The sequence below is a fragment of the Crassostrea angulata genome, chromosome 2, assembly GCF_025612915.1.
Source record: "Crassostrea angulata isolate pt1a10 chromosome 2, ASM2561291v2, whole genome shotgun sequence".
Classification (NCBI taxonomy): Eukaryota; Metazoa; Mollusca; class Bivalvia; order Ostreida; family Ostreidae; genus Magallana; species Magallana angulata.
Window position 1 is genome coordinate 38,490,939 of NC_069112.1, and position 13,348 is coordinate 38,504,286.

Genomic DNA, 13,348 nt, shown 5'->3' on the forward strand with positions numbered 1-13,348 from the left:
CAGATAAAACACATCAGCATGTTTTCCAGTCGTCTTTTTCAGCAGCCATGACAGTTCTCGCGTGATTTAATGGAATTTACGCTTGGAGTTTTGATGGGTTTGATAACGTGCATGTCAGTGTAAATAATCGATCTTATCTCTTTCTATCATTAAAGCTTCATTTTTGGAAATAATGTACAATGGAAAATTTATATTTACCGCGTTAATTATGTTTAAAGTATGGGAGTTTTTATAGTCAGTTCAAGATCCGCTCCTGAATTCTCAATGGTTGTCCGGTCAAGGTCAGTAAACATGGCGGGAAAAAACGATATATGAACTATACTATACTTTTAGATTAAGTTATGCCATAGACATTTACAATGTTTGAGTTCAGATAAGAAATGCAAATGCTATTGTTATTCATATACAATCGTTGCGGGAGTGAATCACTTGCACCATTACGTAGATCCTATGAAGTTGTAGCCCCCCCCCCCCCCCAAAAAAAAAATAATAAAAATCCGGAGAGGGCTACATTATCGCAGCTAGATTTCAAGTTGTTATTTGCATAAAAAGTGGGTTTTACTTTAGGATGTATTATTCTTAGTATGATATAGATTTAAAGGAAATCAATCTCTATAAAAATCAAAATCTTCCTGAGACTGTAAACATAGAAATGACTGATTTTTTTTTAAATTAACAACGTTATTGTTTGTTTGTTGTTTTTTCGTTTCTGTTTTTTTTCAGGAACTTTTAATTTAATAATATGTCATTTCGAGTACATTAAAGAGATATATTTAAAGGAAGTCAATCTTAGAAAACTCCAGATAGTGCAAGGGAACTCAATGAAAGGATTGATAGAATTTTCATTTGATAAATTCTTTTGATAAATCATTCAATATTCAAAGCGCTATTTAGAGTATGAAAATATAAAATCCATCATTCTTTATCAATGTCAAAATCTACCACTGATTGCAATGAAACGATTATCTGAGATTTGAAATAAAAAGCAATGTTCCCTGTATGTTTGAAGATTAAGAGGTAGAATAAAACATTTTTAGTGCTAATGTTCGTTATTTTCTTTTCAAAATTATTTGATTTCTAAGATAAAAACAAGAGTCCTCACGGCGCTGACGGTCACAGCAGTATCATCACTAGATGATAGACTTGTCAGATAGTCTTATTTGTTTAGCGTTTTTATAGGAGATTGAACCCTTATCTAAAGCTCCTTTGGTCGTTAGTATCGTTTTTATAATCTGATGTATGCAAACATCAATTAACAAAAAAGTACGACAAGAGCCGAAAGAATAACAGGGTTTTTATATTCTTGCCCCTGGGACCTTGAATACCAATTTTGAAGTGGGTAAAATAAAAGTTTGTACCCAAAAGAGTTGGATGTTTAATAACCTGAGCACACTTTTGTGAGTGAAGTTGTATCCAGCGGCCATGAATTCATCAATCTAGATAATGGACTTAATGGACATCGCAGCCTGGCATTTAGCTTATTCTTAAACTTATATAGAATTACAAAAATTTTTTTTAGGTTCAATGAACCCTACCCAAAATGTCCACCTCTTAGGAATGTACCATTGACTAAGGAAACAGGGATTACTCAAAAAAGTTGCTATTACTGTAAACTGTTAAACAGTTTAATGTATTATAAAGTGGCCATGATAGCACAACCAAAGAGCCGAAAATTACTAAATTACTATTGGAACGTTCAATAAATCCAATTTTGCTTCATGAACATTAAATCCATGCATTTAGTGTTTTTAATACATTCAAAACAGATACATATTCAAAGCTCCGCGTCGCGTCGGTTGAAAATGATTTTCAAGGGGTGTCAATTTCAACTGTTAACTTCCTACAAAAGGTACTATTCATAAAATAACATGTTTTGTTCTACATACAAAGAATTTTCGAGGAAATCAACGCAAAAGGCTATAAGGAAAATGAAATTATAAATAAATCACTGAACTTTAAAAGTTCCCTGAAGGTACGAATTATAGATCATTAGATCAAACAGGGTTTAGTTCAATTTAAATTCGTAAATGAAATTCGAGTTGTATTTTCACAATAGTGTAGACCATGTATTTAATGGTCTAAGCTGTAAGAGCTAATTTTGTTCTTCCTTTTATATTTAAAATATAAAATCGATATAAATAAAGAAACAAAAGTGTAGCTATTGATTATAAATATTGAAGTTGTTTGAATATATTAAAATGAATAGTACAACTTGTTTTTGGATTGGTTGATCTACGGATGGGCTGATCTTGAAAAATGGTGAACCGAAATATTGTTTCTTATATATGTTTATGCCAAGCATTGTTTTGTTTTATTTATGGTTCAATATTTGGAAATTGCAGAGAAAAAAAAAAGTACTATGATTTTCTTAGCAGCAATTTTATATCTGCATTTGATTAAATTGATAAATTCTTCCGGACCTTTGTCTTCATCTTCTTGGCATTTTACCAAAGAAGGACATGTTTCTGAGACGCAGGATGCAGACGTTTTAGATATCCAACCCTTTCTCGTCAATTCTCGGCGATGCATTGTGGAATAAATGCACTTTGTATTGCTTTTGACTTTTGTTTTCTTAACGGTTCCCACACTTGTCGGTTGCGCGCTGGACACACAGTACCTTCAAACACCGCAACGCAATGTGGACTTTACGAAATGACAGCTGTAAGTACATTTTTACATTAAGACTTTTAAAGAAATGTCATATATATATATATATATATATATATATATATATATATATATATATATATATATATATATATATATATATATATATATATATATTAAATTCAATAATAATTGAGTAATATTTTTTTTCTTTTTTTTAAAATCTAGGTCTTTTATTTCTTTTCTGAAGGTAATATTTTAATAAATATATATATTTACAGAAGAAAGATTGTTCGGGTGGATTATTCATAACATCTCAAAGAATATGCAAGAAAAGTAAGTTATTGCTTTAAAAGGGAGATGATTGCAAACCTTTGAAAATTCTTCTCAAGAGCAACTGCACTAGAAACGCCAATATTTACACCAAGGTTGTATACATCGTGAATATTCTAACCTGTTAAAATTGTGATCGCCAAACCAATACTGGGGCTCAAAGAGAAGTTTAAAGTTTATAAAAAAATAAAATTAACGTAGAAATAAACTTACTTTGACCTGTGCGGGCACGGGTTGACAATGCATATGATGTCGGACATTTACAAAATAGATACATCGAAGCACCGTGTATTATTGACATTTACATAACCAAACTCCAAGCCTATAATAATGCTATTAATTTAACAACACTTTCTTGAGTTTGAATAATCTAAATGTGTTTCGGGAAAGGCCTTCACCACAGTTAAAATGATTCCCATAAACCCGTTATGTAGCAGAAAATTGCAGTTTGTAAAGATAAAGAAAATGTTTAAAAAATATATTCTTAAGGACTTCAATGCTGTAATAACGAAAATTATTTACAAGTACCATAAGATAGTGAAGATTCTAAATTGTGAAAACAGTGACCGCTGGACAATTCTAGAACCTGATTTTTTATTGTGTTTACTAAAATTTAAGTCCCTCTCCACCCTATCAAACAAACCCGTAGTTATGAACAGTCATTGAACAAATTAATATTGTGAGTTTTATAAACCTCTACGCAGTTTTCATTTACTAGATATTGACCTTAGAGAATATATGATAATAAGAATTTCAAAGTGGTTATTAATTTCCCTCTAGTTATCTCCAATTTTTCTTTAAACATAGTCTTCCTTATTTTAAAGTACTAGACTTTTACCCGTGCGTGCACGGGTTGACATTGCATATGATATCGGGCATTTACAAAATATATACATCGAAACACCGTTTATTGTTGACATTTGCATAACGAAACTTCAAGCCTACAATAATGCTATTATTTCACTACACTCTGCTGAGGTGGAATAATCTAATTGTGTCTCGGGAAATGCCTTCATCACAGTCAAAATGCCTTCATCGTGGGAACCTACGGGTTTCCTATCCGTTACACTGCAGTGTAAGGGATAGAATACCCGTGGGATCCTACAATGAAATGCCTCCCATATACCCGAAATGTAGCACACAATTGCTGAATCGATCCAAAACGAATTTGAAGAAAATTAAGTTGCATTGAATATAACAGTCAAATTGTTCACAAAAACCATTTTGAAGCTGTAAATACCTTTCCTCGAAAAGTTTAATTCTGTAATTGCAGAATCCAACATATTTCAACAACGTTTTTTACACATCTTATTGACATTCAAAACTCTCAGGATTTTTTATAAACTATGTCCCGAGTTTTTGCTTTCACCACTTTTTGCTTGATATTTCAATGATAGTATATACCTATGTGCTCAAACTACGTTCATCCACTAATATGAAAAATGTCTCTTTTGAAACGCCCCCTCTACCGCTTCCAAGTTTCAATACACATCCCAAAATTGAATGTCTATGGAGATTTTGCATTGCATCAGCCATTAATTAGCCCGGATGATAACGTTAAAATATTGCGCGATGTATTCCGAGTGTATTCCGAATGAAGAAAAGATGTAAACATTTCCCATTACAAATCTCCGTAAGAAAATTGTTTTCGTTCCTGTGAAATTCTATGAGTGGAAAGGGATAATTGTTCAATGGAGATATCTTGGATATATTCCTCTTTGTCGTTTTTAATTATATTTCTTTCACAGGTATGTGTATTTTTATTAAAAATCATTAAAAATTGATGGAAGCAATACAGTGGTAACAACGTTACTGTTGACAAACCAATCGTGTTAAAAAGTTCGTGTAACGTGGGTGATCGTTCGTGTAATGTGCGAGATCGTGCGTATATCAGGAAAATTGGTTTGCGTTATTTACCGTGCGTGTTCGTGCATGATCGTGCGTTTTTTTTTCGTTTTGTTACTTTTTTTTAAGGAATGCCATGGGTTAATTTTAAAAACAACAAGTAGTTTTTCTAAAACAATGTGAATATTAAACTTTTTTTTTATAGAAGAACATTGATAGTTGTTAACAGTCATTCTCTCTTTCGTTGTTAAATACATTTAGTAAGTATATCCATAGCTCATGCTATCCTTTGTTCGGTCGAGTTAGTTTTGCATAATTTTATAATCAGCCTATATCAAGCATCTATGTATCTTTACACATAATTTTAATCATATTAGCGAGAGCGACTCGTTGAATGAAAGCGGTCAAGCTTACACACGTTTTAAACTAAACAAATATTCTCAACGTTGTTCTTTTAAATGAGAATACGATACGCATTGCCATCTGATACATTGTATAAACATGTGTTTGAAATAAGATTTATTTAGATGCTTTAAAATTTAGAATATATAGAAATAAATCAATGATATACTGTAAATTATGAAAATATTTTTTGGGAGTATGTAAAAAAAAAGATTTAAAAATAAGGAAATGAAGAGTGAAATTGAAGTTTTAAGTTACATTGTATATACTACGCCAGCCCCCCCCCCCCCCACCCCCACCCCCCCCCCCCCCCCGGACTAGGATTTTGAAGATCTTGGGAAACTTAAAATTTTCCTTTTCTTTATATATTTTTTGCTTGTCGAGATTTTGTGGATGCAAAAACGATGCTACGTGCCTGAAGTTTATCCATGAAAATATGACATTGTGGAAACAAAACATAAAGAGCCTCTAGTGATTTAGCGTGAATATAATGCGCATGCGCAAGATTATAAAATCCAAAAAATTCAGATGATTTCCGGAATTTTTTGAGGAATTTTCGTTGATTAATAATAAAGAAGCCTGGTTGAGAAAAAAATCAAAAGAAATTGGTAATCTTCAAGTAACAATAATGTTTAAAATATATAAATCAAAAGACAGTACTCCTCCGATTTATCGGTATTGAAGCTAAATAATCGAGTCTATTATTTTAATATAGTAATATAGATTATTGTCCAGGATGAAATGTTCCTTATCTTTAATTGATTTTGCTAAAACACGGCTTCAGGTTTTTTTTTCACCACTAAAAAACAAAGCGAAATAATAAGTTATGTTTTAAGGAAACGCAATAAAAAATCAATCGCGCGCTTACGGTTGCTCTTCACAAATGTTTAAGAATTTTGACTAGAATTAATAATTATACCAACGGGTATCTTATTTCTATAAAAACAGTTTGCAATCAGATAATTTGCACATCGACATTTTCTTCGGTATGTGTTGCGACCGGCTGACGTAAAGAAAACTGTCAAAAAAACGACCTATGGCACGTCGAAACAAGCCATATTTAGGTAGAAAATGCATTATAACAAATTAACAAACACAAGTAGATTATTTATTATTTAATCAATAAAATAGTTATAACTTAATGTTTATATTTATATTGACGCATCGTGAGATACATATACATCTACCATAAGCAATTTTAAAGGTATTGATTTAATAAAATATTTACTTATGCCTAAAAAAACAGATGTACCTTGAAAAGGGAGAACATTTTCACTTGTAAAATTGACGAAGCAATCACTACCAAGTTCAAATATAAACTTATTTTTTTAATTGACTATATAAATATTTGTTAGATTTCATTGGATTTTTATCCACCGTGTTTAGGTTTCGAAGACGTTCAATGATGAATACAAATTTAGGAATAATTTTTTTCCTGAATTTCTGGCGTTTGAGTTTAACCATATGTTATATATATATATATATATATATATATATATATATATATATATATATATATATATATATATATATATATATATATATATATATATATATATATATATATATATATATACAGACACACATACAGCCACAGTATTGCTTTTTTTAAATATTATGATCACTTAAAATCTGTATTATTTTGTTTTTGTATTACCAATGACAGTTTTGTCGGACCTTGCGTTGCGTAAACCTACCAAACAGTCGTCAACCTACTATACTTATACAGCTGAGTATGCTGTAGATGGTAACTATGGCACAGACCTTATGAACAACAAGTGTCAATGCACAGATACGAACGACATAAACCCCTGGTGGATGGTAGATCTGCAAACTGTGTGTTTCATTACATCTGTCAGAATAGTCAACAGAGGACCAGATAGCTCCGGAATAGGTAAAGCTACAAAGTAAATTAAATATTAAAATACAGTGCACTGTTAGAGTCCCTAACTTTATCTTATTAGATTACATGTACACCCCCCACACACACACACACACACAAAAAACACACAGAAAAAAGCAAATACCCCCCCCCCCCCTTTCGAAAAAACAAACTAACAAACAAAAACCAAACAAACAAACAAACAAAACCCCAAAGAAATTTTTAATCTGTTTTTAATTTTTTTTGCAAATAGAGGATGTACAAACAAGTAATATTTGATCGGATACATCTGTGCAAGTTCAATAGAAGTTTTGCTATCTAGATATGAATTGATTTAAGAAAATTATGATGGTTGTTCCATACGTAATGTGGTTTGTAGTTCTGTGCAATTATATAACACTTTGCTCATTTTGTAAATAAAATATCATTGGATACCCATATTAAATATCATTTAAACGTTAAACAAGAGACTTCAGCACCTCATAGTTTGAAACTTATAGACATTTAAAAGAGCCAATAGAGCCTATCGTTGACCACTGCTGTAAAAATAGTAGAAAACGGGATGAGAGTATTGGACTATCGTACAGTACACATTACAATTTCATTATTTTTCTCACTTACATATTTTAATGCCATTCGTTTGTTTCAATTATTAGATTCATCACACCGACTGCGGGATGTTACTGTCACTGTAGGGATGACAGAATCAACTGTCAACATTGTCTGTGGTTTCTTTGCTGGCCCCGGTACTCTGTCACAGGTGGTCATCATCGACTGTCCGACAATACCAGAGGGGAGATTTGTAAAGATCTCCAAAACAACCGAGTATCTCACTCTTTGTGAAGTTGACGTCTTTGGAGTCGCTGTATAATCATTGTCATAACTAACGTCTTATAGTTGAAACGTTACGTAAATCGTTTTAATTTCGCAGAACTTGATGAAAGTATTGTCTATTCATTTTAATCTGACTTTGGCGAAAGGCTTAAGGGTTTTTTTTTTCTTTTACAGCGGTGACAACTCTTAATTATACATATACGTGTTCGTTCGTAATATAATGCATGCATTTGATATTAAAAATGTAAATGCATGTAGCTTTATACCAGTGTGAAATTTTAAGAAAAGGTTTTCAAAGTTTTTGGTTTTTTTTTTATTATCGATGTATTTACATCATACCTGTAAGATGACAACAATTACAGTAGAAAGTGAACATGGTACTTGAAATTGTTTGCTTGATTTCAAATAATTAATCTTTTATTGTGTGCATTGACTTTATACATGTATGGACACATGTCTATTAGAATGCATTTAATTTGAATATCGCATTTATTATTCAAGGAACTGTGTTTGCTTAAATATTCGGGGTTTTCATAACCTGGAGTTATCGTTCGTAACACGAGTTACATTGTATCTCTCCATTAGAGCAGGAATAGCGCTATGTAACCAGTATAAAAAATTGGTTGAAACAAACGTTTTTTGTCTTGTTTAATCGGTTATTGATGTAAATTGTCGATGTAGAAAAACGATTGTGCAATTAAAGGATGTTGTTATACTAAAATACTAAAGAAGAACCCCCCCCCAAAAAAAATTACAAAAACAAAAACAAAAAAAACAAAGAAGCAAACAAACAAAAACAAACAGTAGGTAGATTTAACTAGGGCGTTTAATTGTACCATATCCAGGCACATACCATAGTTTTTTAAAAGTGGATTGGGAGTGTGGGACTCATAAAAAAAACATCGACAAACCAAAAAATTAAAAAAAGGAAAGGGAAAAAAAGAAAAAGAAAATTACAACTTCTAAAATCGTGAAAATCCTAATCCGTGAGTATGTGTGTATGAGTGGAGGGGGGGGGGGGGGTTGTAGTGTACTACTTTACTGTATGTATACCAAAAATCATAACACCATTTCCTTCTTTTCACAGATTCACAATTTATTTACTTGCCCCGAAAAAGGTGGGGGGGGGGGAACTTCATGTTATTTACATTTTCATATATGTAAATTTATGAAAATATCTGCTGCAAGTAGTTGGGAGGGTAGTCCCCCACCCCACATCTACCCCTCATTGATGCCAGGCTCCTGCCATCTACCAATATATAATGCAGTTGCTGGCGATGAGCAGCGTTGTTTCAGTGGAGCGCTGCTGATACATGTACACTGTATTATAAAGAGAAGTGGACACGCAGACCAATCCTAAAGACATGTATAATTTTGTCTGTCTACCTCTCAAAACAGAGTATTTCAATCTATCAGTATGTCGAAGTACAAAGATTCGCATTATACCTACGTACGTACGTATCTGCATTGGTTATTGGCGGACCTAACTATACTTCCTCCTGATGGATTTTATTTAGATTAATGAATGAATAATTTCAATTTCCTCATTATGGGAATTTAAGCGATAATGGGTAAAAACATCTACAACCTAGCTTTTGCGCAATTTTTCGCATACATCGCTGGCAATCGTGTTTTCATATAAAGTTGCGTTCCGATTTTGATCGACAACATTCGCGTTAATATATATATATATATATATATATATATATATATATATATATATATATATATATATATATATATATATATATATATATATATATATATATATATATATATATATATAGTTCATTGCATTCTTAATTGTTGATGAAAAGTTGTTTCCCTAAAATGTTGTTTGCTATGTATGGTACGTGAATAAAGTACAATACAATTATATAAAGGGCACTGAGATAAATGATAAAAGTAATAAAGGTACTAAAAGTTCAACAAACTACAAAAAATGTGTATAAGCTGTCCCCTCAATAACTTAAAAGAAAAAGGATCTCTTATTTTGAACCAAAGACATTCTAATTTCGATGAAATCTATATTTCAAATCACTGAGCTCTATTTTAACGCTGTCATTCTTCTTAACCTTATAAAACCGGTCAAAGACCCTGTTTTGTTAAGAAATTCAAATGATTTTCATTAGTTAAACATCCTGCATGACACCTGCCTGAATTGATGACTGTCGGTGCCCACCAGCGTGTATACATATTTTTTTTTATCAAAACATGGCATTTCGAACGAATACATCTCCACAGGCTAGTGCGAACATCATATTTTGAAAGAGTGCTCGAAGCAAGGGGAGGGGGAGGGGGGGGGGGGAGCAGACCGACCGAAAATCAAGACGAAAAACAAATAATATAGGGACTGTTCATTAATAATTTATATCTCTATATTTGATTTCTTTAGAAAAGAAGTCGATTTTCAACTCCAGTCCTCTCTTTTATTTTTAACATCATTTTGCGGAACAGGTGGGTTCATTTTATCAGAGAAACCACTATAACACCCATCAATCCGTTAGCTAACAAAAGGAGTTATTATCCCGAAAATAAGAATCCAAATGTGTTCTCTCGCATTGTTTGCCGATTAAGCAAAACTTTGTACATCACGATACACATTGGAACCAAACGATTTCTTTCCGTTCATTTTAATTTTTTTTTATAACTTTTGATGTTTTCTGTTTTCTGTTTGTTAATTAAAATCAAATGTTTTTGCTGTTAGAAAAGTCAATTTTCAGTGAACGTCCGTCGTCGTATATGTAAACTCCCGCACTGCTTACTCATCTTCTAATAAACGGAAGTACTGCATACCTGCTATGAGGGGAAATTAACTCTTTCAGTAACGATAACTCTACTTTATGGGAAGACCGAAAATGACGACAGAAAAAAGTGAAGCAACAGATAACGTATTTAACATTGCATGTAAACACATATTGAGGTTAATTATAAAAGCAAATCTTTCATCACTTTTTTAAAGTTTGATGTTATCTATTCAATAATAGAATATCGTCTTATTGTACTTCAAAAGCAAACATTTTCAAAGAAATACAACAATTGTAGATAATATTCTTTTATAATTACAATTCACCTAAGTTAGAAAATTAGATGTCAAATAGGCTAGAAAGAGTTTTTCTTAGAAAGAGATGTATTTAATGCCATAAGACGTATGAATAACAACAAATCTCTTGGAGGTAATGGGTACACTGCTGATTATTTCAATTTTTTTAAAAAGATATTAAAGATTGTTGCACGAGCCATTGAATGTATATTTTTGAAGAAGGAACTCACCATCTCACAGAGACTTGGAATTATCTTATGTCTACCTAAAGGTGATAAGCCTAGACAGTTTAATAAACAAAAACTGAAGAGCAATTACTCTTTTTAATGTTAAGATTATTTAAGGGTGAGATCAGATCTAATAAAACCTCTATATTGCCAGTAATAGTCAATATGTGATTATGAAAACCCAATATTATTATCTTTGTCCGTTTTAAAGTAACCATTTACAATAGAGTCTACTATTCTTCATACAAGGTTCAATGTGAGACCCCACACCCTTTTGACCCCCCCCCCCCCCCCGAAAAGTGGTTGTCTAACCCAAAATGAGTAAAATCAAGCCAGGGTGCACAACTAGATATGCAGGCCTATCGTATTCTAGAGTTTTGTACAATTCTGTTCAGCCATCTCTGAAATACAAGTTCAGAGCGGGAAAGAAGGAGAAGAAGACGAAGAATAATCATACATGTAATAAGCACTGTGCAAAAACAATAAGTCTCCAAATTTCATTCGGAAGACTTCACAATAAAGATTAAATAGAGATAGGATCACCAAACATCAAAAATTTGAAGATAATTGCCAATTTCTGATTCTAAGGGGGTCAGGATGACCCCTTAGGGTCATGACTTACATGTCATAATGAACTGATGCGCTATGACCTAAGGAATAATAATATCTTTTGATTAAGGTGGAAGGGGGGGCAGAATGGTTTTTATGATATTTGATAATATCAGGAAGAGCACTTGGGATCATGACGTATACATACCATCTGAAATGCCTTGAACAAAGAAACAATATTATATGTACATGATATATGATTCAATTTAAGAACCCAGATATAGATCAATCATCTATGTTTTGTAATACTTCCTATGTATATATACATGTATCAGTTTGTGTTTTGTTCTATACTATTCATGTTCATGGCTGTAGTATGGGTTAGTCTTATTTTGAATTACATTAAAAAAAATGTCAAATATATGACTTGGAACCCCCCCCCCCCCCCCAAACAAACTGAAATATAAACTGTAACCCATCCCTCCTTAATTGTCAAATGATCTATAAAATCAAAATATAATTCGGGGTCTAAACAGTTTTATAAACTGGTAAAAATGTTATTCTCAAAAAAAATACATTACACCTTGCATAATTGACTTCTGATATATTAAGATATGATCAGAAATCATTTTTCTACCTTGGGATCAATAACTAATTTTCAGAAAAGTTAAGATTAATAACAATAAATGATTCAAATTATAAATGTTTATACTTTACATCCAACCCCCCCCCCCACCCCTCCAATCAAACCTGGTTCTAAATATTCAGTCTTCTTACATTCTTACATGTGTACAGTAGCACATTTTAAATCATTTCTTGAATGCTTTTTCTCTCCTACTGCACATTAACATTTTGGAAATTGCTTAATTCAATTTTTAAGATTGATAAACAACATGTTATATCCATGTGTATTCGCCTGTTTGGGGGCAACTGTAAAGTCTCCTAAACCAAGCTGTGTCATCATTAGGCTAGGTATTACCCACATGGATCGAACACTACACATGAATAAAGATAAAGATAACATACTTCATTATTTCTTGTTCTAGAATGTCAGGGTGTCTCCAAGGGGGCATAACCTACACACAATTTGATGCGCAATGACACAATAAAGTAGAATAAATTTTATGGTTTAGGGATGAGGATCTCAGAAGTTAACAAAATAAACAGTGAATCATCATTTCCTATTACTAAAAGGGGGGTGGGGGTGGGGGGTAAAGACAACACCTGGGGGTCATGTACTTTACACCATCTGATGCATCATAAGGACAATAGAAGAATTTTTGTATTTTCCTGTTTCATGGGGTCAAAGCAGTCCCATTAGGTTATGGACTACATTGTTTTCGATGCATTATAAAACATTATGAAAGAAATATTCCTTTCTTCCTATTATAACTCATATGATAATGATAAGACTCTACACTTACTTACATGTAATACACAGATTTGATACGAAATTGTTTATACAGGGTCAATATGGAGTAAACTCAATAGTGTAAGTCTTACAAATGAAAGAAAAATACCCTTTGCAATTAAAATGACAGAAAGGATAGGTAACGATGATAAGCTTATATAAAGATACAGTATCCTGTCAAAGGGAGATCACTTATTTAGAAAGTGAAAGTAATG

At 32.2% G+C, this 13,348-nt stretch overlaps 1 protein-coding gene across 1 annotated transcript; it reads left to right on the plus strand.

The window, feature by feature from the left end:
* The first annotated feature begins 2,523 nt into the window (after positions 1 to 2,523).
* Positions 2,524 to 8,236, plus strand: LOC128170638 (fucolectin-1-like). Its single transcript, XM_052836411.1, has 4 exons — positions 2,524 to 2,661; positions 2,889 to 2,943; positions 6,854 to 7,081; positions 7,726 to 8,236. Exons 1-4 carry the CDS (start codon positions 2,524 to 2,526, stop codon positions 7,938 to 7,940), a joined length of 636 nt encoding a protein of 211 aa, XP_052692371.1. The 3' UTR covers positions 7,941 to 8,236.
* Positions 8,237 to 13,348: the final 5,112 nt, after the last annotated feature.